Genomic DNA, 27,059 nt, shown 5'->3' with positions numbered 1-27,059 from the left:
ACTAATCAAACCTCTCTCGGTTAGTATCCTCTAATCTCTGTTTTGTCCCTAACTATAGAATGGTCTCGAATCATATATTTTAAACTTTATTGTAGATGGTTGGTTACACAAAACTACATAATATGTGAATCCATTGTGAAACATATATGTTTATATTAAATTTAAACGGGTTTAGGTTTTTAAATAGTATATATTTTATGTTGTTTAAAGTTTAGAGTTTAGGTTTTAGATTTTAACTAGTACTAGACCTTGATCCGCGCCTCCGCGCGGATGTTGGATTTAACTTGTGTTCAATGTAAATTTATAAACCACTGATTTTATAAAATGTCCATTTATATTTTTAGGTTTTGTAAAATATATTTAGAGTATAATATATTATATTATAATATAGATGTTTGATAATAATTTTTTATCTGTACGTAATATTATATTTATAATTTTATAACTTGATGCAGTTTGATGTAATTGTAATATTCATATATTAACCTATTGATTTTTTTGTTTATTTATTTAAAAATGATTTAATTTTTTACAGTAGGTTTTTATGAATTATTATTAATTTTATGATATTTGGTTTTTTTGAAAATTTTATTGTAGCAAATTAATATATACTATATATTACAGTTTGTGTTTTTATTTTCAGCAAAAAGAAATAACAATTCATTGTAATTAATTTAATTTTTGATTTTAAGTGAAGTGGCAGATTTGTAAATAAGAAAGAAATGCAATGGCTAAATGTGTAAATAAAAAGAAATATTTAATTTGCTATCCGTGTTTCCAAACAATTCTCATTTAATCTGTTATCCAAGTTTCCAAAAGACAAAAGCTGTAAATGAGAAAGAAATACAGTGACTAAATATGTAAATAAAAAAAAATATTTAATCTGCTATCCTTGTTTCCAAACAACTTTCATTTAATCTACTATCTAAGTTTTCAAACAATACCAAAAGATACTTCGGTTTTAATAATATAGATAGATAGATATCCACCCAGTGCTATGCACGGGCCAGCTTTTGTTTGCATTTAAATTATTTTGTTTTAATCAAATGATAGTGTTTTATTTATTTTTATATCAAAACTAAATACTATTTTAGTCACATTTGGTAGCTGGATAAAATGGAGACCATAAATTAGGCGTGTAACATTTGAAGCAAAACATTTAGAAGGGTAAAACAATTACGGTTTACAAAAAAAAAATACAATTATTATGAGTTTTCCAAAAAGAAATACATCTATGGAAGCAACAATTTCGTTGATAACTCTTTTTTCAAAAAAAAAAAAATGTTCATTGAACTTACATTTTGGGTTTCTTCTCCGTAGCTTATTTCTTTAGTCATCACTAACCTTGAAATTCAAGGGTAAAACAAACACATATATATAATAGTTAGTTGAGTATATTCTGTTATAGAAAACATATTTGTAAAAAACAAACCGATTAGTAAATACTCAATTTGTATTAGCAGATACATATATACATATTGTTACCTAAAATTGCTGACAAAATTTGGATTTTTTTTTTCTTGTTTGAAAAAAGCTTTGAAACTGGAGTATATTTAAGTATCATCTTCAACCTCAATCATGCCTAAAGAATTTAAAAAAAATGAGAGAACACTGAATTGAAAATGAAAGCAAATTAAATCTGAAATAAAAAGTTGTATAGATCTTTTACTACATTCGAAAAACAAAAAGAAAAAGATGTAGAAGAATTAGAAACGATGGTAGAGAAAGAGATGGTAGGGAGAATAAATAAGGTTTTTGAATTTATAAAAGAGTTAATTGGTGTTTAAAAAAAACAGAGTTAAACAGTTTGAATCGTGACATGATCTTTAATTATAAATAACCGTTCCTTTAAGAAATTTGAAAGTGTCGAAAAAAAAGAACGTGTTGACATTGACATGAGAAATTTTAGGGATTCAGTTTTTTTTAACAAAAGAATTGAAAATAAAAAAAATTAATTGAATTTAAATTTTTTAAAAGCACAATTCCATGTGTCAGATTTTTATTAGGTGAGTGACTTGTGCTTTAATATATAAGAGATATTTAGTAGATATGTATATGATATGATGTTCCATGCGAGACGTATATTATGTCATCTAGATATTTTAAACTACGTTCTTTGGTTGATTGTTAACACATATAATTTGAAATTTCTATTTTGATATTTTTTTCCAAAAATCAGCCGATTAAATCTTTTAAAAAGAAAATTCGACACATAAGGAATGCTATACACGAATATTCCTATAATACATTTGAAAGTTTAATTAAATTTAATTTAAAATTAGTAATTGATTCTTCTCGAGGAAGTTCCACCTTCTGAAAATTTCCTATAATGAATCGACGTCTCTTCCTAACAGAGTACATTTGTTTGTGATAATTAATCGAGATCATTTTCAAATTGCTCTCTGTATTTTATTGCTCTTCATTCGTGTACTAATCATTCATATCTAATGCAGATGAATATTTTTGATAGTCTACACTGAATACCAAACAAGTGAGAAGACAATGGATAATAAAGTGAGTTATCTGGTCGTCTACGCTATTTTTCTTAGTATTGATCTATCATTATTCTATCGATTGTTTTATATGTATATGTTTAATATTTATATGTTTGATCTATACTGAATGACAAACATATCAAATAATGAAGTGAGTACTCTTGCCATTTACTATATTGACCTTTAATATTGATCTAATTCCTTCGATTATTACGTATTCTATCATTCATGCACTAATCATTCCTTGCTAATATAGATTAAGCTTGATTACGATGGATACAAAATGAGTGAAAAGGCAATGGATAATGAAATTAGTACTCTGACTTTCTAATTTATTTCTGTTAATATTATATATTATTCTCTCTATTAGTATTCTATCGTTCATGCACTAATCATTTCTTGCTAACACAGATTAAGCTTGATTATGATGGATACAAAACGAGTGAGAAGGCAAAGGATAATGAAGTTAGTGCTCTGACCTTCTAATTTATTTCCGTTAATACTAGATATTTCACATCATTCTATTGATTGTTATATAATACATGTTTAAATTAACCTATTTTATTATTTTCAAATTTGAATAACAACATTTGTATATTAATGGCTTTCTTATCTAATGCAGAAGAATGTAAAATACTATGAGAAGCAAGCAAATGTTAAGCTAACTGATCATCAAGCTAATTTTTGCCAAAAGAGTAAAAAGGAAACATTTCAGTATGTGAGCAAGAAAGTTTATGTTCCATATGTTTTCAAAATTAATGGAGAAACATACCACATCCTTTCTGAAAACTTATCCGAAGATTGCAAACGTATAAGATTCTTGCATCTTTACAAATAATGTACTAGGATTTCATATGTTACAACTTATTATTTTCATGTATTTTTAGAGAGGAACAAAAACACATGACACATGTAAAAATCTGGCGGTAAGTTGTAAGGTGTCACAATTACTAGCCACAATGAATATTGTGCTCACGGTTGTCACTTTGAGCAGATAAGTATCTTGTCAATTCGCAACAAATATTATAGGTCCCAAGCGAGCCCGAATTGCGTTTACTACACTGATGACTCTGCCCATAAAAGAAGCTTTATAATGAAACTTCGCATAGATGAAATCCTTGAATTCCTCTCTAGCAGCATCTAGATTTTCATCTGGAATTAGCACAAAGGGGGCACCCGAGATATGCTGAGTAGGTGTTCCCAACTCTTCTAGTTTCGCCGAGACCTGAATCAAAGCAACCAAGTTCCTGGGAGGTATATAACCATTCCGAGGAGTGTATGTGACAATCTTAATCTGGTCTGGAGACACTATGCTGGAGGAGGGACCTGCAACAACAACTGGAGAGATAATACCTTTGACGAACTACAAGGGTTTTGTTGTCGGAGAAGGAAGCGGACTGGGGAGAGAGAATTCCGAGGATTCCAACTTTTTCTTAGTAACAGAGGATTGAATATCACTCAAATTACCCTAAGAAGTGACTTTTACTCTTTCAAATAAGACATTCAGTTGTATTACTTAGGGTTCGAATCCACAAGAAGCTAGGACACACAATAGATCCTAATCAGCAGTGATTAAGCTAGGTAAATTATTAGAACAGTAAATAAGCAGGGCGAACAAGATAGTTGTTCAATTGATTGATTTTAGGTTTGTAAACAACTAAAGGAAGGCGTTAGATATATGGTTTCAGGTAAACAACTAAAGGAAGGCGTTAGATATATGGTTTCAGGTAATCATGATTATAGATGTATAGAATACTTAGGTTGTCAATTCTAAAACTCGACTTCTTATGAGAAAGTATTCCAACTTTCGTTGTTGAATCAATCCTATTGACTAAGTCCAATATATCAGCTGTCGCTTATTGATATGGATCGAACGTCGATCAATGTGGGAACCGAAATTCACACCGTCGATTTCCGTTAAATTAGGAAAGCCAAATGAACCTAACTTTCCCAGAGGCCCCAGATTTCTGCTAAGCCAAACGTCAAGTAATCAAACCAAGTAAATAGACGAAATAATGAATTGATAAAACGAGAATAGAACAAAGAAGATCTTATTCCGAATTTGCGTATAAGCATTACAACAGGTAAAGCCTCAGGCATAAGAGTTGTTGGCGATTTCCTAGTTCTAACCACCTAAGATTTGAAAAACCTAGGTGAGTCGCAGCTCGATACCAAAAACGGAAAATTACCTAAATCGCTCTAAGTGCTAAGTTTGTTGTGTGTAAAAATTCTCCTTTTGCACCTCTCGCCTCGGCATCCTTTATATACTCCTCCTTGGTCGGTTTGGGCTTTCTTTTTCTGCCCTTGGATCGAGTTTATCTCCTTGCGGAAGTATTCTATTTTTCCCGATCTTCATGATTATCCTTCGGAACTTGACATTTATCTCCAAACTTGACAGTTATCTCTTTCTGCAAATAAAAGATAGACCGTCATAGCAACCTTGGGCTCGATTTCGTCCAAAATCGTAAGTGGACCTTTAGCCGCGTTTTAGACCTTTTCGGGCCGTATTTCGACTTTATGTTTTTACGATTTCTTTGAAAGGTTACCCTTGGTACGACGTTGGCCCTTTTAAGAATAACTCAAACCAATCGTATAGTTGAGACAACTAAGGTGTTAAGTAAATTGTTTGTCGTTTTACACGATCAATTCGAACGTATAAAACAAGTCTTGGTGGTTTTTATCGTAAAGTTCCAAAGGTAACTCCAGTCGAAACGAAACAAGAGACAGAGTAACCGAAGCTCGAAAGAGAAAGCTACAAAGATGAGACACGAATGCGTGATGTTGGCACGGTGCAGTCGTGCTCGACATATGGCAAGCGGGACGATGCTGTCCCGGCTCGCCTTATGGCTAGCCGGCTAAGGTTGAGGCCGAGTTTTTGGCTATCTTCGGATGATTTGTATGGTTGGGGAATGATGGTCGGCCTTTTTCATGTTTCATTGCTTATTTCCCGGAAGTCATCTACCAATAGCTTGGACTATCTATTTTGACAACTTCTAGTATAACTCTTTTTAAACTTGTACGAGGCTTTTGATGTCGATTTTCGACTTCTATTTTTAGTAAAAAATATTTCTCGGGAACTTTCTGGCGTCAATTATGTCGTGACCAATTTTGACCCCAACAATCGATGCTATGGTAAGAGCGTCGATCGATGTTCTCTTAGACAAGCTTTAGCGAGTTGATCGATAGGTTCTCTAGTATTTTCTAGATCAGCTGTTGTTTGTTTCTAACAATCCTTGCTCAAGGGAATCTATTCTGGTGCAAAACCTGCCGTCGTAGTTGTCAACTATCCTAAGTTGAAGGTTCTAGTTAGCTACTCTAGAACACATACATTAATAAGAATTTTTTGAAGGATAATTATCACCTTAGCAATTCTATATTTTGGGTTAATCCCTCATAACCTTATTGAACCCTAAATCTAACAAGTGAATCACTCGGACATAGCAAAGTAAATCATAGAAACAATATGAATAAACTACGTAAAATAGAATAGAGTAGACAAACTAAAGTTCCAATACAAAGCTCTGAATGAGTCTTGGATCTTCTCCCTAAACTACTAAAAACCCTAAATTATGTTTTTTGTGAAAAAGTAAGAAAGTATGAAAACGTGTGTTGCTTAGAACAATGGCGGAACACATAAATATTAGGTTAAAGTCGACGAGAGGTATTTCTGTAAATGTGTGTGACTTAGATTTTAAGTAGGCTGGAAGCAAAGTCGGGTCTTGCGCGCTTCGCAATGCGTCGATCGATGCTAAACTCTGAATGGCTTCTTCTCATTTTATCTCCAAAATGCACCAAAATCACTACTTAACTCCAAAACATTCATAAACTTGTAAATATGCTAAAACGACTCCAAAACATAATAACTATATCCTAAAATACTAATATACCATGACTAAAAGTAGGTAAAATCTATGGTATATCACTTATGTGTATTCGACTGTATTTCACCCGTAATAATATAATCTTTAGATGACAAAAAAAAAAAAAAACAACCAAAACCCTTTTATTTCCTCTTTTAAATTAGGGAAATTAGGTCCAATAACAAAAAAAAAACTATAATTCACTAAATAACCAAAACTCCATTTAATTTCTCTTTTTTTTTTTGTTATTCGGCAAATAAGCCTTTTAAATTAAGGAAAACTGTACTTTTTTTTTTCTTTCCTCTTAATTTCACCTTTTTGTTGACTCTCATTTCCCCTGATTTTTGTGAGTCACAACCAAAAATCAGGACCAAATTCTTTAAAAAAAAATCAGGATCAAACAGATAATAATCAGCCGACTAACCGATCTGCTCTACCAACGTTTTAATGGTCTGATCAGCTCCGCCAAGCTATCATGCTTTCTCAGCACCGTTGACGGATTTCAGAACAAATTTCTCCAGAAAAAATAAAAAATAATCGTACTGTGAAACGAGAAATCTCCTTAGATTCTACGGACAGAGAGAGAGAGAGAGAAAGAGGTGACGAATTTCAGAATTGCCGAAGATGATCGGTATGCATTAGATTCATTGATCTGAAGACCATGGATAATGAAACGGAGATTCTCTCCCGTCTCGCCGCGAACCACCTTCACCTTGCTCAGTTCGAGCCCTTAAAGGCTACGTTGCTCGCTCTCAGGGTTCGAAACCCCGACCTCGCACACACGATTCTCCAGACCATCGTCTCCAACGCTGGCAGATTCGATAATGTCCTCTGGTCACGCTCTTGCTCTTCCCCGTCGCTGCTCGCCTTCCTCTCCACGGTCGAGCTTCTCAGATTCGAAAACCCTACTTCCCCTTGGGGCTTCGATTCAGAGACCCTAGGTTTGCGTGCGGATTTCTTGTTGATGGTCCAGGTCTTGATCGATAGAGTTAGGGATGGTGACAAGGAAGGAAACTGTGCACGGGTTTTGCAAGGTTTTTTGGATTTGGGGGTTGAGAGATTGAAGTTTGATGTTGATACAAGTAGCAGTGGAGGAAGCAGCTATATGATTGAAGAAGAGGATGTTGTGGCTCTGAGGAGTATTGTATTGGATTACTCTGATGTTTTCGATGCCTTGTGCTGTAACATTAGGAGGCAACTTAATGGTGGTTCCGAGCGCTGTATGGTGGAGGAAGTAGAACATCAAGTCGAGAGAAACGAGGCCATAGATCCTCGAGAAGAGGATATCAACAATGTGTTTGCTTTGATACTGAGGAATGTTCAGTTAGCACAGTTGGATGCTATGAGAAGAAAATTGGAGGAAGGAGATGAGCTCGGGGCAGCTGATCGAGTACGCTATCTTCACCTTGATTATGGCGTCGAGAAAGAGAATTATCAGTATGTGCTTGATTTATGCACACTCCACAAATACATTAGAGTTTTTGAATATTAGCTGTGCTTACAAAATTCTGACGATTATTTCCTTGGCATTCATTTTCTTAGTTTGTAAGAATATAGGCAAATCTGTAGAAAGGGTTGATCACGTTCTCATTCTTTTGGTTGGCATGTTCTTTAAAATTAGACGAGATTTAGATTAAGATAGACTATAACAGTTTTCAAAGTAGTGACAAGTGTAGTCTCACTTTATGTTTGAGATTTTCCAACATCCCCTTTTTTATGCTAACTTCTGTGTAGGGAAATTTGATAAAGTACATTCTTTTTTGTTGAATAGATATAATGGAGGAGTGTCTTAGTTTGTTTCGTTTGTTTAGTGAATTTAGCCTTCTCTTGCTTCAAAAACTAAATTAGAACCTCGACTTGGGGAAGGAGAGGAGCTCCAGCCTCAGGATTTCAAAACAAAAAGAGAAGCTTTATAGTGTTTGTTTGTTTAGGACAGTTTCATTTCGTTTCCATAGGAAAATCTCAAACTGTGCAAAATGTTGATGTCATACTGATGGATGAAGAAATCTATGGCCTTGCATACTCAATTCCGTTCCTTGCTTTAACTTTTGACTTCCTGCTCCTGGGTTTTTGCATATTTAAGAATATAGAACTGACTATTATTCTGTTTTCTCCTTCTTTTCTGATAGTGCCGTTCTAAAGGCTCTCCTTTCAAGAGTTATGGAAAAAAAAGATGAATATGGTGACTCTTGGCACATGGTGCGCCAGAACTTGCTGTTTATCTATAAGGAAGCTCTCTCTTCTAATTGCGGAGACCTTCTTGAGATGATTCAGGTGGCTATCATTCTCATAAAAGTTGATATACGGGAGCAATCCCTTTGAAAAGGAGGTTTGACGTATAAGAATAATCAAGTTGCTTACAGATCTTGCTAATGTGTACCATAACTAATCATTTGCTGTGTTTAGGAACGTAGAACTGTTTTTTTTCTTCCCTTGAGTATGCTGGAATTGAAGCTTGTATATCCAGTTCACGTTGTTCTTTTGTGAATATTTACCCTCGAGGTAGTTTAGCTAAGCGGTTGGTTTGAGTTAAAGGGTGTGCTTATATGTGCGTTTTGAATATGTATATACGTGTCTTTGGTTTAGTTATCTTGTACTATGATTATATGATTTATAATTTTTCTTCTGCAGGGTATTCAAGATGATATGCTCCTCCCAGATAGGCAGCTTCATCTATCTCTCGACAATGACCAAATTCCACCCCCTCTTGAGTGTTTCCGGCGATACCTTGTAGACTTGAAAACTGAGAGAAATGTAGAGGACAAAAATTCCCCGCTGAGCATAGCAGTTAATTCTTGCCTCAGAGACATGTATCATTATGCTCGTATTTCTGGATCACATGTGCTTGAGTGTGTGATGTGTGCTGCTTTGTCTTACGTGAAGAAAGAAATGCTTCAGGAGGCTAATGATGTAGGTGGAATAAACTTGCATCTTTTCGTACTCATTATCGCACTGGAGTAGTATCGTTGGTTGCCTGTTGCGCCATTTAGTTTTGGATTTCTCTGTTGGGATCTGAAAGCGTCTTCTTCTCATGTGCTACAGGTTCTGACTTTGTTTCCCAGACTTCGCCCATTAGTAGCTTCCATGGGCTGGGACCTGTTGCCTGGAAAAACTGCAGCCCGTAGAAAGCTGATGCGGCTACTTTGGTCTAGTAATTCACAAGCAATTCGGTTAGAAGAATCTACTCTTTATGGAAACAATACAGATGAAGTAAACTTTACTCTTTTGCATAGCCGGTTATTTTTATATTATTTTTGTAGAATATGACAGTGTAAGCCTAACAGGACATAATGATCTGAGCAGAAATCTTGTGTGGAAAATCTCTGCGATACATTATGCTATCGGCTGCACCTTGCATCTTTCGCTGCTTATATCAGTTCTGGTAAATCTTGGACTCCAAAGGCATCTTTCTTGATGCATGGTAATGTGTCATCTGAGAATAATGATGCGGAGGTGGATCCTTTTGTTGAAAATCTTGTGTTGGAAAGGCTTTCTGCGCAGAGTCCACTTCGGGTATGAGTTTTTAAGTTATCCTCTATACAGAGACTATGTTTCTCAGTCTCTCTCAGAGAAAAAGTGTTAAATAAGAATTAGTACAAATGAACATCTCAAGCTACTAATGAGATACAGCGTTTGTCAATGAAAAATGTCACTAGATTTCATGTGGGCTAGATTCATTTACTTATAGTAAGAATGATGTCTCTCAGGCAACGGAGAAACTTAAACAAGAACGAATAGACAACAAGAGGAAATTGCAGCCTTATTTACTATAGATAACAAAAATATATCTGTTGAGTGGTACTATTATTAATCGGTTGATTATCATCTGAATGTGTTTTTCCTATTCTTCATCCGAACAAGTTGTAATGACCTACTGTTATGTAGGTGTTGTTTGATGTTGTTCCGGGCGTAAAGTTCAAAGAAGCTATATCACTGATTAGTATGCAACCTATTGCTTCAACTGCAGAAGCCTGGAAGAGGTGAGTTCAACCAAAGTTCATATTGCTATGTTGTATACATATACTCCAATCGTTTTCTCCATACTTCCTTGGATAGTTTATTAGTGTAGATTCTAACATATGTCCCTTTGACAAAAATTGGCCCCCCTTCATTTATGTGCACAATAGTTGTTGCATTAGCTTTCTGGTTTATTTCTGAATGTTAAATTCGATGCAGTGTTTTGTATTCTGTACATTTCTTTGTTTTTGTTTTGCTGGGGCGAGTCGTTCATGGTCGGTAATTTCACTTTTAATGTCTTTGTACGTTGTAGGATACAAGATATTGAATTGATGCATATGCGTTATGCTTTGGAGGCTATTGTCTTAGCATTAGGTGCAATGGACGAGGTCATTAAAGACGAGACAGATGCTAGTCATCATGTGGTATTTTACTATTTAAAAGACCTCACCACCCATTTGGAGGCAATTAAAAATGTTCCACGCAAGGTAATATCTATATCCATTGCTTCATTTACAGGAAGTTAGGCCCCCGTCTTTAAATTTTGTAGTAAAACCATCGTGGAAAATATGGAACTGAAAACTTTCTACAATGAGAGAAATAATATGGAAAAATGTATATGTTTATACTACATTTACACGTAGTGTGTTTCTATCAAATATTTTTTTTTCAATGTGGTAGTCTAAATATTTCTTTAACATGAGGTCAGTTTTTTTTTTGCAGATTATGATGGTCAACATAGTTATTTCACTCTTACATATTGATGATATTCGTCTCAGTTCTACTTCTAGTTTGGATCTTGGCGATCTTACTACAGAAGGGGAAAATGAAATTGTTATAACTTTCACAAGAAAGCTACTCAATGTTTTACGCCGCAATCTTCCATCAGAGCTGATTGAACAAGAGTGTCAACTGGATGGTAATTACAGTGCTGATGGAAGACAGGCTTTAGAATGGAGAGTATCGATGGCTAAACATTTCATTGAAGATTGTGAATGGCGGTTATCTATTATGCAGCATCTTTTGCCACTTTCTGAACGCCAGTGGGGTTTAAAGGAGGTTTTAAGTGTTCTAAGGGCGGCCCCTGCAAAACTACTTAACCTGTGAGTGGAATTCTCTTGCTATGTTTGGAAAAAATTGTAGCCACCTTATTTCTCGTCTATTTTCACATCGAAAATGTTAGGGACCAAATCGAGCTTTTACTCTATGATTATAATATACGGGAAGTTGAAAGGTCGATCTATCTGTTTCTTTGCATTGCTAATTGTATTACATTTAATTAATCTCAGCGTGTATGTGCATGCAAATTTTGAATAGTTCTTCTGATGACAGCGCTGCTGATGAAATAGTTTATCAATAAACTTCTCTTTAAGGTGCAAGTATTACTTGTTCCCGTTTTGTCTCTGCCTGAGTTCCTATATAAATTGTCTTGAGTAATACTTTGCTTCCTCATGCCACTTCTTTAAGACACAAAATTTCTTGCTGCAGCTGCATGCAAAGAGCTAAGTATGACATTGGAGAGCAGGCAGTTCATCGGTTTGCGTTATCAGCAGAGGACAAAGCTACTCTTGAATTAGCTGAATGGGTGGATAATGCCTTCAACAGAACATTGGTACCTTTCGTAATATTACTCACTGTTCTTGCATATGTATCACCTTATATGTATCTACTTTTCGCATAATGATATGACTGTATTCTGATTTGAGACCTCTTTCTCCTGCCTTGAGGATTGTATATTATATACTGTTCCCACGTTTTTGTAGAAGCTCATTGGGGATGCATCTAGTCACGTGTATCTCTATTTCTTATTATTCTCAGGTAGAAGATGTGATGTCTCGTACTGCTGAGGGAGCATCTGCGGTGCAAGATTTAGATTTTAGTTCTCTAGCTTCTCAGTTGAGTCCATTGGCTGTGGTATGTCCTTGTCGTTTAGATCCTGATAGGACTACCCTGTAATTAATTGCCTTGCCCACCACTAAGCAAGTTTTACGTTACCTTTTTGTGATGCCAGATTCTACTATGCATAGATGCGGCTGCTTCTTCTGCCAAATCTACAACAATTTCCAAACAGTTATTGGATAAGGCAAGCAGTGTTCTTAATTTCCATGTACTTTAACTTGGTCTACAAAAAGTAACCGTTTGTTTACCTTTGGATTCTTAATTATACTTGGTATCTGTACCCAGTTTCTAGATTTCCTCTTGGAATCGTCTACTGATTTGCATTCTCTGGACATTTTTAGTGGTGTATATTGGGAATCTGGTTTAACATCCTTATACATTTTTGTATTGCTTTTTGGACACAAAGCAAACAAGCTTTGGGGGTAGTATTATTAGTTTAAACTGAGGAATGGCTTGCATACATATCCGGACAGTGTACCGTGTCTAATATAGTGGCTGGTTATTTTCTTACTAAATTCTTAAAGTGATACTGTTCCATTTAATTAATTTATTCAGGAAGTATGTACTGTTGTTGCTAAGTAGTTCTTACTTTGTACGCAGTCTCAAGTTATGTTATCCGAAATATATCCTGGAGGATCTCCAAAGGTGGGGTTTACTTACTGGGATCAGGTCCACGAAGTTGCAATAATCTCTGTATTGCGAAGGATCTTAAAGCGTCTGCAGGAATTCCTGGAACAGGTCAGTCCTCAAGTTTAATATGCTATTTTCTGGTTTTTTGCCAAAATTTTGAATTTGTTAATGTGGGACGGTCATATGAGATAATATTGCCTAGTACAAATGGTAACAGTGATGATTTTTTGTTTTGCCTGGATGCTTAAGGGAGGGAGATGCTGTTATGATTTTAGAAGTATGTGAGTGCAGAAATATACTGTTTTTTACCATGCTGTTCTCTCCCATCACAGAGGAAACTTTTGTAAATCCTGCCTTTATGTGTATATTTGAATATCTAGGCGCTCAAAAACATATTAAGATCCTTCTATTATTCTCTTATTCTTAGCTGCCTTTTTTCCTACCCTGTCATGTTTCAGGATAACCCTCAAATTCTTCAAGCCAGTTTTAGTGGAGATACCATCATTTCATCAGCCACGGAATCTCATCGACAGGGTCAAAAAGATCGCGTTCTTGCAATGCTACATCAAATAATTGAGGATGCTCATAAGGGCAAGCGACAGTTCCTGAGTGGTATTATTTTTTTTTTCTCTTTTCTCCTCTATGTGTTCTTAATGTAGTATGTGACTGAGTTGTCTGCTCTTGACTAATTATGTATTTTTAGCCTTTCATGGAGTTCTAATTGGTCTTGTAATGAACAATAGGAAAGCTTCACAACCTAGCGAGAGCAATCGGTGATGAAAAACCAGAAGTTGACATACTCAAAGGGGACGTAAGAGACATGACTTTTGACAAGGATGGAGTTCTTGGTCTTGGGCTAAAATATAAGAAGCAAAGTCCTTCTGGTTTAGCAAGTAGAGATGTGGATGGAAATCATGTTTCACATGAAAGCGAAGAGAAGGGAAAGAGGTCATTTGGCCCGTTTAGCAACAAAACCTCTACTTATCTATCTCAGTTTATACTCTATATTGCTGCTATTGGTGACATAGTAGACGGCACTGATACAACCCATGATTTCAACTTTTTCTCTCTTGTTTATGAATGGCCTAAAGACGTAAGTGTTTCTTGGCTTTTTCTCACGCTATTTATCATTTATACTGTTTTCCTTGTCATTCGAACTGTGGACCAGTGGTCTAATCCTGTCATTCTACTTTTATTTGGAGAAACTACCGAGTTTCGTTGTGCTTGCTTCTCTTAACTCTAGCATTTTATTTCATGATTAGTGACATCTTAAGATCCTATGATGTTCTGTTTAATAGTATTGGCCTCTGGGTGGTAATTACTAAATATGTACCGCAGTACGAATTGTGAGTGAATCCAATGCTTTTTCTGGGCATAGATCTGTTTGTAACCTCGTACTGTTGGTTCATGTTGCAGCTATTGACGCGTCTGGTGTTTGATCGAAGTAGCACAGATGCGGCTGCGAAAGTCGCTGAGGTCATGTCTGCTGATTTTGTTCATGAAGTAATATCTGCGTGTGTTCCCCCAGTTTATCCTCCACGTTCTGGTCATGGATGGGCTTGTATTCCCGTCATTCCAACCACTACATATTCTCACTCAGAGAGTAAAGTGCTGTCTCCTTCAAAAGAGGCTAAACCCAATTGTTATGTTCGTTCCTCAGCAACGCCTGGTGTCCCTCTGTATCCTCTTCAGTTGGATGTAATCAGACATTTGGTAAAAATATCCCCAGTACGAGCAGTTTTAGCTTGCGTATTTGGTGGGAGCATATTGTACAATGGCAGTGATTCTGTCTTCTCGAGCTCCTTGAACGATGAGTTCACAAGTTCTCCTGATGCAGACAGATTGTTTTATGAATTTTCTCTTGATCAGTCTGAGAGGTACTGTCAAGCCAACGTATTCTTTAAATTAAAAATCAATCCAGTTCTTATGTTCCATCATATTATGTGATATTTTTCTTCTTCTTCTTCACAGGTTTCCCACTTTAAACCGATGGATACAAATGCAGACTAACCTTCATCGAGTTTCTGAATTTGTTGTGACACCTAAGCAAAAACCTGACGACGCACGGATTAAACCTGATGAAAGAACTGCGATCAAGAGACTTCGTGAACATGACAGTGACTCGGAATCGGATGCGGAAGAGGCTTTTTCCAACAATATTCGACCAGCATTGACACACTACAGTGCTCGTGATGGTGGATCCTTTGAAACTGGAGCTAGTAGAACTGATCCTACGGTTTTCCTTTCTTTCGATTGGGAGAATGAAGGACCATATGAAAATGCTGTAAATAGGTATGCTAATTTCTTCTTTTGGTTCGTTAGCTTGTGGAAAAGTTCTCTTAGTGTTCGATTGATTGGGATTTTGCTAGATTAATTGATGAAGGAAAACTAATGGATGCTTTAGCACTTTCGGACCACTTCTTGCGGAATGGGGCTTCCGATTGGTTACTTGAGCTCCTAATCAAAAGTAGAGAAGAAACTCCTTCAACATTGGGACGATCTCAGGGATATGGAAGTCAGAGCATCGGGAGCAACAGTTGGCAGTATTGCCTGCGGCTAAAGGATAAACAGCTGGCAGCGACACTGGCTCTTAAGTAAGTAAACCACCACGAAGTGCAGTCCGATTTTTTTCTGTGCCATTTGGGTTGAGAGCAAAGATTTGTTTACGGATTTTGTTATTAGAAAGAATTTTTGTGTTTCTTTATTTCTGGAGAGATAAGATTAAGATTAGCATCAAATTTTAGTATTGGAATATAAGAATCAATTGGTTTAGCTCTCTGATGTGAACAATTAGGAACTTGAAACAAATTAACCTTGATGATAAAGCCTTCGCCCCTAAGTCTTAATGTGGTGAGGCAGTGATGTGGAATGAATTGAAAGTGGTGTGACTAGAGGATTTAAGTGAGCGGTTTGTTGCACTGAGTATCTTGATTTTTGGATATGTTTTGTATGCAAACTAATATTGCAACGTGCTTTCTGTAAAAGTTTCCCGATGTTTCTGTTGCTTATTTAATGCCTTACCATGTTTTTCCTAAGTGTATTTGACACCTGTGATTCCTTCGTGGTCTTTTAAATGGGTCAGGCTAAGACAATCATTCTTTCTATACCTACGCTTAAGTCTGCTCATTATTGTTTGAACTTATTGTTTATAACCTGTAAATGTATGTATAATGTGGGATTCAGGCTTGTGTTAGTAGACTGAGAAATATGAATTTATTGTCATCTTATTACAAACGGCTTGCAGTTTTGTTCTGTCGTGGATCAGTTTTGATGTTTTGGTAAGTCTTGGTTTCAGGTATATGGATACGTGGGAGCTTGATGCAGCTTTAAATGTTCTTACAATGTGTAGTTGTCATCTTTTAGAAAGCGATCCAGTTAGCTATGAGGTACAAGGGAGTTTGTTTCAGCTCTAGATTCCTGCATGTAACTTGAGTTCCCAATAACCTTGTAATCTTTAATTAAGACCTATGTTTCCTCATCATTCTTTGTCCATCTAGGTGTTGCATAGGAGAAAAGCTCTGCAGAAGTACAGCCACATACTTTCTGCAGATGATCGCCATAATAGCTGGCAAGAGGTAATGTTTCTCCTCTTTTGCTTAATATCAACGTTTGGCTCTTGGTATTGGTCTCTCTCTCTCTCTCTCAAAATTCTGAATGGGAAACAGGTAGAAGCCGAATGTAAAGAAGACCCTGAAGGCTTGGCTTTAAGATTGGCTGGGAAAGGAGCTGTTTCCGCAGCTCTGGAAGTGGCTGAAAGTGCAGAATTATCAATAGATCTTAGAAGAGAATTACAAGGACGACAGCTTGTAAAGCTTCTAACCACTGATCCACTCAATGGTGGTGGTCCTGCAGAAGCGTCTCGATTTCTTTCTTCACTTCAAGACTCCGCTGATGCACTGCCAGTGGTGATGGGTGCAATGCAGTTATTACCTGACCTTCGTTCAAAACAGCTCCTGGTAACAACGTTTTTCTTCTTTTTTTTTTTATTATTTCATATCATTGTGAATATCATATTTTGATTTTGAGTTTAGAAAGATGTTTGTTTCGTTTTCTCTGTAGGTCCATTTCTTTCTGAAGCGAAGAGATAGCAATCTGTCGGATCTGGAAGTGTCCCGGCTTAATTCCTGGGCTTTAGGTCTGAAAGTGTTAGCTGCATTGCCACTTCCGTGGCAACAGAGATGCTCTTCGCTTCATGAGCATCCTCATTTAATAGTTGAAGCTCTGCTGATGAGAAAACAGCTACAATATGCCTCACTGGTATGTCTAGAGAGAATTTTTTCGAATTTTTCATTTCTCTTTCATTTCATTACTCTGCTGCATATTATCTCTATTATTGTGAATGCACTTCTGTTACTCTCTTGTTCATGTCTATATATCTTTTGAATAGGTGATTTCCTTTGTTCTTCCTTAATATGTTCGCCCTTGATGACTTTATGAGACTTACTTTTATGTTTCCTTCAGATACTCAAAGAGTTCCCAGCATTAAGAGATAACAATGTTATCATGGCCTATGCCGCAAAAGCTATTGCTGTTACAGTTAGCCCACCGCCCAGAGAACCTCGAATAACTGTGTCTGCATCACGGTTAAGGCAAAAGCAAAGGGCAGGGCCAGCAAAACCATCCTTCACTAGTAGTTTAAGCAATTTTCAGAGAGAGGCCCGAAGAGCATTTTCATGGGGACCACGTAATACTGAAAACAGGACGACGTCAAAGGATGATCGTAAAAGAAAGAGTTCCGGGCTGGGGGCACCTGAGAGAGCTGCTTGGGAGGCTATGACAGGTATTCAAGAGGACCAGGGATCATCTTATTCGGCAGATGGGCAAGATAGACTACCTTCTGTTTCCATTGCAGAAGAATGGATGTTAACTGGCGAAACAACCAAAGATGAGGCTGTACGTGCATCTCACAAATATGAAAGCACCCCCGATATTGTTCTCTTCAAGGTATTGCTATCTTTATTTACACGTGTGGCAATAACTGTAATCTTCGGTTTTATGACACTGCTCTTGTTTTAGGCTCTGCTATCACTTTGTTCTGATGAGCTAGTATCAGCAAGAACTGCAATTGACTTATGCATCAATCAAATGAAGAACGTATTGAACTCCAAGAAGTTATCGGAGGCTGCATCTGTTGAAACAATTGGCCGAGCATATCATGCAACGGAGGCATTTGTGCAGGTATGATCTTTTTCAATAAAATGCTTTCGTTTGAATCATATTTGGAGGGTGTATTTTATATCAGGACTATACATGGTCATCTTGCATTTCTTATAATTCGTTTCCATGAGAGTGGGAATTGTTGTTGCTGATTTGAATTACTAAAGCAACTATCTTCCCTGTTTGTGCAGGGTTTATCTTATGCGAAATCATTGCTGAGAAAGCTTCTAGGTGCCTCTGAATTTACCAATAACAACGGTGATAGAAGTAGAGATCTTGATGATATATCTTCTGATGCTGGCAGCTCCAGTGTTGGCAGTCAATCAACGGATGAACCATCCGAAGTTCTCTCACTTGCAGAAATTTGGCTGGGGCGTGCAGAGTTGCTCCAAAGTCTCCTAGGGTCTGGAATTTCTGCTTCTCTTGATGACATTGCTGATAAATTGTCATCCGAATCTCTACGAGACAGATTAGTATCTGATGAACGGTACAGTATGGCGGTTTATATGTGCAAGAAATGCAAGGTAAAATTCATAGGTTGATTATCTTCCACGTGGTAAGGTCACTTCATTGCAATAACTTCTGCTTTTGTACCTGGTTAATTTCAGATCGATGTATTTCCTGTGTGGAAAGCATGGGGTCTAGCTTTGTTGCGGATGGAGCGCTATACCCAAGCTCGAGTCAAATTCAAGTACGTGTTAGTTTTAAAGCTGTTACTGAACACATAAATTATAACCCCCTTTTGCATATTTCAACCACAGGCTGTGTGCAGTAATACCGTTCTTTTTCTGTGCTCTATAGGCAAGCCTTTCAATTAAAGGGGGAAGACATTCCTGATGTCATTCAGGAGATAATAAATACAATAGAGGGAGGACCACCTGTGGATGTGTCAACTGTTCGTTCCATGTAAGTGTTTCTATTTAACTAAATCTGTTATTCCTGTATGGGGGATATTCTAGAGTTGTTTTATTATGAAATGTCTTACTAATCAACTTACAGGACAGGGCAATGTTTGATCAAATATAATTTCAGTTGAACATGTACATGATTAATTAGATATGTTGCAAGTACGTAAAAAGCAGCCTAATGATTTAAGAGGAAAAAAAATTATTAAACTTTTAAGAATGGAGAAGATACTCATGAATAATGCAAGTCGAAGGTGATAAAAGAAGTAAAAGTCTATGGTAATCCACCACCTGACCTTATTCTTGGGACTGTTGATGCATGTCAGGTATGACCATTTGGCTAAAAGCGCCCCAACAATTTTGGACGATTCGTTATCAGCAGACTCATACCTAAATGTTCTGCATATGCCATCGACATTCCCTCGTTCAGAGAGATCAAGGAGATCACTAGAATCAGAAAAGAATAATTCTGTACCCGGTTCAAACTTTGAAGATGGGCCCCGAAGCAACTTGGATAGTACTCGCTACTCTGAATGTACCAACTACTTGCAGGAGGTAAGGCAATAATATTCAAGTGATTCTGACATTGTCTCATAGTATACTTATCTGTCTTGATATGTCTTTAGGTGGGTTTGATTTTTTAGTACTGTCTTAGTTTGGATGCAGTTAGTATTATTTGCAAACATATGAACTTGTTACATTTGCTTTTTTTTTTTTTTGGTTCAATGAATCTGTTTCGTGTGATTCTGCAGCATTCTCGCCAAAACCTTCTTGGTTTTATGTTCCGGCACGGTCACTTTAAAGATGCATGCATTTTATTCTTTCCCCCAAGTGCTCTTCCCCCTCCTTTGCAAAGTTTATCTCTGGGCGCAGTTAGTTCGTCCTCTTCACCTCAACGAACAGATCCATTGGCAACCGAGTATGGGACCATTGAAAGTTTGTGTGAGTATTGTGTCGGTTATGGAGCTATATCATCCCTCGAGGAAGTAATTACAGAAAGACTCGAATCCGCAAAACATCAAGATCAAGCCATAAACCAGTACATAGCTGGAGCTCTTTCACGTATATGTGCTTTCTTAGAGACAAACCGGCATTTCAATTACCTATACAAGTTTCTGGTGAGAACATTTTTGTTCTCATGATTCTTTGCCTACAACTTATTTTTAGGTTGTTCCCACTTGGAGATTTCGGTATACTAACTAGGATCGAATTTTTTTCTTTCATGTTTGGCATGTAGTTCTGCTATACAATTATATCATGTGCACAGATAATATCCGTGAATATTGGATACAAAATAGGCATTTTATCCCAAAATTCTCAGCTAGTCTTATTCTCTGTGCTTTGCACCTCCTCTCATGCAATTTGAACCATAAACCCTGATCCTAAGCTTGGAGTTAGTATTTTGTCCATCCTTAGATGTCCAGATTCGATAGTTGATCTTAACGTATAACCTTCCTTTTCTGTTTCTAGAAAGACGAGCAAGTTACTAAGCGTTTTCTGAAATTACTAAGCGTTTTCTGAAATTACTAAACGTAATGCTAATTCTTTCAGTTTTTTTTTGTCTAATTGTTCAGGTACTCAAGAAGGATTATGTCACCTCTGGGTATTGCTGTATTCAGCTTTTTATGAATTCTACCACTCAAGAGGAAGCTGTAAGGCATCTTGAGCATGCAAAGGTATAGAGTCAGTAGCTCTTTCTGCACCACCCATATAATCTCTGTGTTTAGCAAGGTTACATGCAACATCCATCTGAAAACACTTATCCACTAAGTAATCCAAACTATGCTAATGTCTTGATGAATTGCAGGTTTCCTTTTTGGATTGCAATGTAATTATTTAAGCATTTTAAAGTGGTTTAGAGTCAATAATTAGGCAAATAAATTTTTGAGTTTTATGGCAGCATATCCTTAACTCGCTTTTCCGTCTGCATAATATTACGCAATTATCTTAACTAAAGAATTTCTAAAAGTTGCATGGGCTACATTAAGACAAGTTTATATGGTGCTTACAGGTTAAACGTCTTATTTGATGTAATCCTTAGTACTTAAAACAGAGTTATATAAATATACTAGCTCATGAGGTATATATTAGATCTTGTTTTGGGGCCTAAACAAAGAATAGCCGACAATCATAAGCATGCTAGTGTTCTTCTTAATTTTGACATATCGGTCTCTAACAAAGATTTGGGTACAGGCACACTTTGAAGAAGCATTGACAGCACGTCACAGAGGTTCAGACTCGAAAAAACTTGTTACAAAGGGGGTTAGAGGCAAAGGTGTCAATGAGAAGCTGAGTGAAGAAGCTCTGGTTACGTTGTCCTCTCGGGTTAAAATGCAGGTACTTTTTTAAACAGTTTTTGTCTTCATCCGTTTGATGAATTACTGCTTTATAGAATTATCCTTCCACCTTTCACGTTGTGGTTTGTTATTCCTATAGATTGATGTGGTAAAGTCCTTCAGTGATTCCGAAGGAGCACCGTGGAAGCTTTCCTTGTTTGGAAATCCAAATGATTCAGAGACATCCAGGTTTGTCCTGAAAACAAGGATTGGCTGTAAAAGAAATTTCTTTCCATAATTTGTTCACACAACTTGCTCCTCCACTATATTTCAAACAATTTTCTTATATCCTTGCATAAATTTAAGCAATATGTATGGTAGATTCTAAAAAAGTATTTAGTAGAAAGACAGGGTATGTTTTCCTTTCCACACTACCCTAATGATTCTATTCCAATTTTCTTTTAAACTCCAAGAGATGCCTATCAAATAGTATAGACGGATATGCTTCCCTTGTTGTCCCAGTGAACTGAATACCAGTTTTTCCTTCGAGATCATGTGCCTATTTCTTATAAATCTGAAGTTCGGAGAAAAACCTTTAGCTGAATTGTCTTTTGGCTCTTGGTTTCAGGAGAAGATGTGAAATAGTGGAGACTCTTGTTGAGAAAAACTTTGACTTGGCTTTTCAAGTTATATATGAATTTAAGCTCTCAGGTGATCCCTAATTGTTTTATGTGAATAATTGTGAACTGTTGTTGCTCTTGGTATCTCACTTTTCTCTTACTCCTAAGCAGCTGTTGATATATATGCTGGTGTTGCTGCGTCACTCGCCGATAGGAAGAAAGGCAGTCAGTTGACAGAACTATTCAAAAACATCAAGGGAACGATCCAAGATTATGACTGGGATCAGGTATTGAACATTGCATGTGTTCAACATAAAATTTTATTTGGACAATTCAGACACGTCACACATCTATTTAATTAGTACTTTTCAGCAAAAAAGAATCTGTTCTCAAGCAACAGTCTTCCTTGTCAATCTGTTTAAGCCGGTGGAGTAATGTTGAAATTACTTATTTTATATGACGTGAAATGTTGTAGGTCCTGGGTGCTGCCATCAATGTATATGCCAACAAGCACAAAGAGCGCCCTGACCGTCTCATAGACATGTTAACAAGCAGCCATCGGTAAGATCATTTGTAATTATGATTGTTTAGATGCGTCTTCTTGCATTATGTTCAACTCCATAGAAAAAGAATATCACTCCTAGACTATTTGGCTGTCACCTGAATAGTCATATCTCGTTCCAGTAGATTTGGTTCCAATTCACTATGTTTCATAAATGTGTTTATGTATGTAATAAACTGAATCGCGTGGGATCATTAGGCTGATACACATCTGATTGTAAACGAGTGCAGAAAGGTGCTGGCTTGCGTTGTATGTGGCCGCCTTAAAAGGGCGTTCCAGATTGCGTCCAAAAGCGGTAGCGTGGCTGATGTTCAATATGTAGCTCATCAAGCCTCACATGCCAATTCGCACACTGTACTCGGTTTGTGCAAGCAATGGCTATCCCAAAACATGTAAAGGCCCTGTAACTCCATGACATCGGTGCAAAGCCAAAGTAAAAAAAAAAACTTTTGAGGTACACATCGTTTTGGCTGATTAGCGATTAGTCTTTCCTCAGCTTTTATTTTATTCCCTTTGGGTAAAATAGAAAGACTACACTACATATGTTTTTGTTTAAAACATTGAGGGCATATTGTTTAAAAGAACCTGGTGGACTCATATCAGAAGATCATTGACTGATGATTTTCACTTACGAGAGATTGTGACAAATGGAGAAAATGCAGAGGTATACTTGTAAAAATTTATGAGTTCACCATGGTTGGCAATACTATTGAATGTGAGGTTGGTGTCCTCGTTTTGTGTTGATTATAGAACTCATTTTAACAAAGAAAGCGTCTAACTTTATTGGAAAAAGGGGTATTCTCATCATAAAAGTAGATGCATAGTTTTTTTTTTTTTTTTTTCCGTCAACGATTTCATTTCATAAACTCAAAACAGAGTAGAACAAAGTTTGGATACATGATTAAAACTGCAAGATAGTGGAGTGAAAAGAGTGACAAGGTTTCTGAAAAGAAGACATGATCTTAATCATGTCCAGCCATGAACGCATGGCAGAGAAGGGGATAATAGAGTCCAAAATTAACTGAAGACTTGAGAATCTATGAGTCTTTGCTGATTGAAGAGTTTCAAGCATCCTTATAGCTTCTTTGGCAAGGGACAAGCCTGCGCTCAACAGAATAGAGGAGACTTGAGAGTCATGGGCTTCACCCTTTCCATAGATAGACCACCCAAAACCTCCACTTTTTAAAGCTTTGAACCACATTCCATTCACCGAATCAGTCCAATTATAAACAGATACATAGTTTATAATATACTTTCAAGCAAGTAGTTTTTTCTCTTATAATCTTTTGTACGGTTTACCCTAGACATGAGCAAATTACCAGAAGCGAAATATTACGCCGTACCAAATCGAAAATATTGAAACTAAAACTGAATTGATGTTTTAGGCATATGCGTTCAGTGTCCTAGTTGGGGTGATTTAAATTTTTACATTATTTGTATTAGGTTTAAAATGTCCATGCAGGTTTTATAAATTTTCAATATGGTATTGGTTCAGAACTAGTTGCGTTCGGATCGATTTAGAGAAAAAAGAAAATATCTGTTTGAAAGTAAATTAAGTCTGGTTTGGTACCAGATTTTGTAACAAAAAAATAATCAAAAATAAAACATATAAAAGCCGGTAAAACCCTAAAACAAAACAACATTGAATCTAAACTTAAACAAACAGCCAAAATTCAAAATCATAGAAGAGTAGTTGGAAAAATGAATATAAAGTGTTCAAATTCGATAAACAAGAACCATATCTTTTACCATATAAGCAAGACAAATTGTTTAGTCTTGTTGTGGGATTGTTGCATTTTAATAATCTGAAAAATACAAAGTTACAAACTAATGTTAACAGTTTAGTATTCATATTATAAGATTGGATGCTGAGATTAAGATTATTACATCTTTCAATCTTGTACACATCTTCAAGATCGATAAGAATTTATGCATTAGTAAGCCTTCTTCACTCCATTAAGAGGTATTGTTTCATCGACTGTTATGTTCACATTATAACTTTAACCATATGAGTTAAGCAACTCATATGTGGTTTTAGAATTCCACCACTAGTACTAAAAGTACTTTCTGAAGCAACTGATGATACTTGCTTGACTAAAATATCCAAAGCAATCATCTCAAATAAGATAGGATACTTAGCTTTGTTTTCTCTCCACCATGAGATGAGATGCATCATATTCCACTCCAATCACCAAATCAAAGAGTTTTCTTACTTTTTTTAGGTATGTTCTCAATTCATTTTTTGTAACTCATATTTTATTTATCTTTTGCTTGTACCTAACATCCATTCTTTTATAACCCATACAGTTGTCCACTATCTCCATTCTTTCAATACACTGCTCCCCGGAAAACTGAGATGAATTGGTGAACTGAAATGAATTGGTGGACTGAGATGTTTGGTTTGACTTGTTATTGTTTCCATATCTTGCATTGTACTATTTGAAAAAAAAAGTTCACAACATTAATCTTCGAGTCACGCATCTCTTTATATTTGATAGTGTCTTGCCTATACAGCTCAATAAAAAACATCTCCGCAAGCTCCAACTTCTTGGTTGGATCAAGACTGTTGTCACAATTGACATCATGTTAATATTCTCAGATCATCCCAATTTCTGTCAAATTTCCTAAATAATTTTGTCTGTCTTAGACTTCAAATAAGAATATTTGTTTCTAAGTGCTAACAGATTTGTCACTATGGTGATTGTTTTACCATAACACCTATGCGCATTGAGAGAGGTTGAAGTTGATACCACAAATATCGAGTTGGATAATATCATAAGAAACTGACATAACTTCTCAACCTCATTCCAATCCCTTAGCTAAGGAGACCTAATTCTTTTTCAATATTCTCAAACTTACAAACTATTCTTTGTACACCTTTTCTTATCCATCAATCTTTTTGAATGCTACTTTGAACTTATGAGTTGTTGTCAACATTAAACATGTTTGAATTCCACCGTGTCTTGACATCCAATTGCAAGCTTCCACTTGTAACATTATCCAAATCTACATTAAATTCAAAAGATCTTAACCTATTTGTATATGATCAAAAAGTGTGTGACGTAGGAGATTCACTATGAATATCACACACATTTTGATTTATTCCATCTTGTCTCTTACTATCAAGTTAGCATTACATCTCATGTGCATGCACTCATGCACTCCTAGGAGACTGATTTGAAACCATGGCAAAAGTACCTGAAACTACCTAAAAGCTGAACTTTTGGCGGTAGCATTGTCTACGATAATATAGAATTCATGCATCCTCATTCAAATAAGCTTTCTTGTAAAACAGATTCTATAGTTTGACTTTTATGATTTTTGATGTATTTCAATCATATGATCAGCTTCTTCAACCGCCAAAAAACATCAAATGGATTTAGGCTAGAGACCAATAATAGAAAAAAAATGTACCAAAATTTGAAAATTACACTTCTTAATCCTCAACAATGGCTTCAGAGTGCTGCAGGTTTTGAATTAAAATCGAATAAAACTTTTAATAGAAGGGTTTGTGAATGGATTGGAGAAGAGTTGGAGAAGAGAGTCGTGGAGGAAAGAGAAAAAAAGAGAAGAAGAGACAAAATGGGTGTACTTTTGACTTTATTATCATCTTAAGAGTATTTAATAAATAAAAAATATATAAGATTCATTAAAAAAACGTGATAGATTAATTTTTTCTCATTAAGAGCATATCATACTTTTGTTAAAAAAATGGTCTCCAGTAACTAAACTAGGGGTTAGAATGGGATGCAGATGACAATGAATGAACATCTAATTATTTTTCTATTAATTATTAATAATCAGTCTACATTATTAATTCATTATATTCACTTTCAAATTCACTTCACTTTTTCATTCATAAACCACAAAATTCTTTTAAATATAAATTTTTGGTTTTATCTTCTTTTCGGTATTATTAAATTTAAGATGATTTTTTATAAAAATATGTAAAATAATATATTATTTATATATATAGACATATTAAATTCTATAATATTTTCGTAAATACTAATATATTTATATACTTGACATATTCATATATATTTAATACTCCCTCCGTTTCGGATTACTTGTCATTGTAGGGTAAAATTTTTGTTTCAAAATAAGTGTTGTTTTATAATTTCAATGCAAAATTTATTGATTTTATATTTTAATCTATTTTTCAATTGGTTGAAATGTGGTTAAGTGTATTGGTAATGATGTTTTTATCTAGTAAACATACAAAATTAAATGTTTTTTTAATCTGTGTATCTGAGTCTAAAACGACAAGTAATCTGAAACGGAAGGAGTATAATTTATGTAAAAAGGTATTTATACACATTATTTTCATATAACCGATTCTTTCGTTTACTTGGGTCACTGGCCATCCGTCGGGAGTTTCGGGTTTAATATCGATAATTTAGCAACAAATCCAAAAGACAATTTTCCTATCTTTTCTTTCACCCCGAAAGCAAAAATTCACTTTTTATCTTGTTGATAAAGGTTGACTGAGTAGTAAACACGAATATCGATAAAAAAAAGATTCGAAAGAAAAATGAATTTTTCAGGGTTTTCGTTTAATTATGATAAACTGGTTGAAACGTAATGATCTTACGTCTGTAATGCATTGTATGTCCCAGAATAGGTCTCATTCTCAAAAGGTGATGAGTTGGAATCCAATTCCAACTCAGGATTCTTATGGTTCTAAAGGATCCAGCT

The 27,059-nt window shown here is 35.8% G+C and overlaps 1 protein-coding gene across 1 annotated transcript; it reads left to right on the top strand.

The window, feature by feature from the left end:
- Positions 1-6,722: 6,722 nt before the first annotated feature.
- LOC106334451 lies at positions 6,723-23,144 on the top strand. The gene is made up of 35 exons (XM_013772734.1): positions 6,723-7,792; positions 8,485-8,629; positions 8,987-9,265; positions 9,398-9,565; positions 9,659-9,868; positions 10,241-10,335; positions 10,626-10,800; positions 11,036-11,415; positions 11,801-11,924; positions 12,131-12,226; positions 12,324-12,395; positions 12,812-12,949; positions 13,300-13,453; positions 13,585-13,934; positions 14,258-14,718; positions 14,813-15,133; positions 15,211-15,435; positions 16,137-16,227; positions 16,339-16,416; positions 16,507-16,797; positions 16,901-17,098; positions 17,303-17,785; positions 17,858-18,019; positions 18,190-18,522; positions 18,607-18,689; positions 18,800-18,904; positions 19,230-19,458; positions 19,656-20,021; positions 20,478-20,579; positions 21,097-21,240; positions 21,340-21,428; positions 21,808-21,890; positions 21,971-22,086; positions 22,275-22,360; positions 22,592-23,144. Exons 1-35 carry the CDS (start codon positions 7,017-7,019, stop codon positions 22,755-22,757), a joined length of 7,374 nt encoding a protein of 2,457 aa, XP_013628188.1. The 5' UTR covers positions 6,723-7,016; the 3' UTR covers positions 22,758-23,144.
- Positions 23,145-27,059: the final 3,915 nt, after the last annotated feature.

The sequence above is a fragment of the Brassica oleracea genome, chromosome C3, assembly GCF_000695525.1.
Source record: "Brassica oleracea var. oleracea cultivar TO1000 chromosome C3, BOL, whole genome shotgun sequence".
Taxonomy (NCBI): Eukaryota; Viridiplantae; Streptophyta; class Magnoliopsida; order Brassicales; family Brassicaceae; genus Brassica; species Brassica oleracea.
This window is presented reverse-complemented; position numbering and strand designations above follow the sequence as displayed.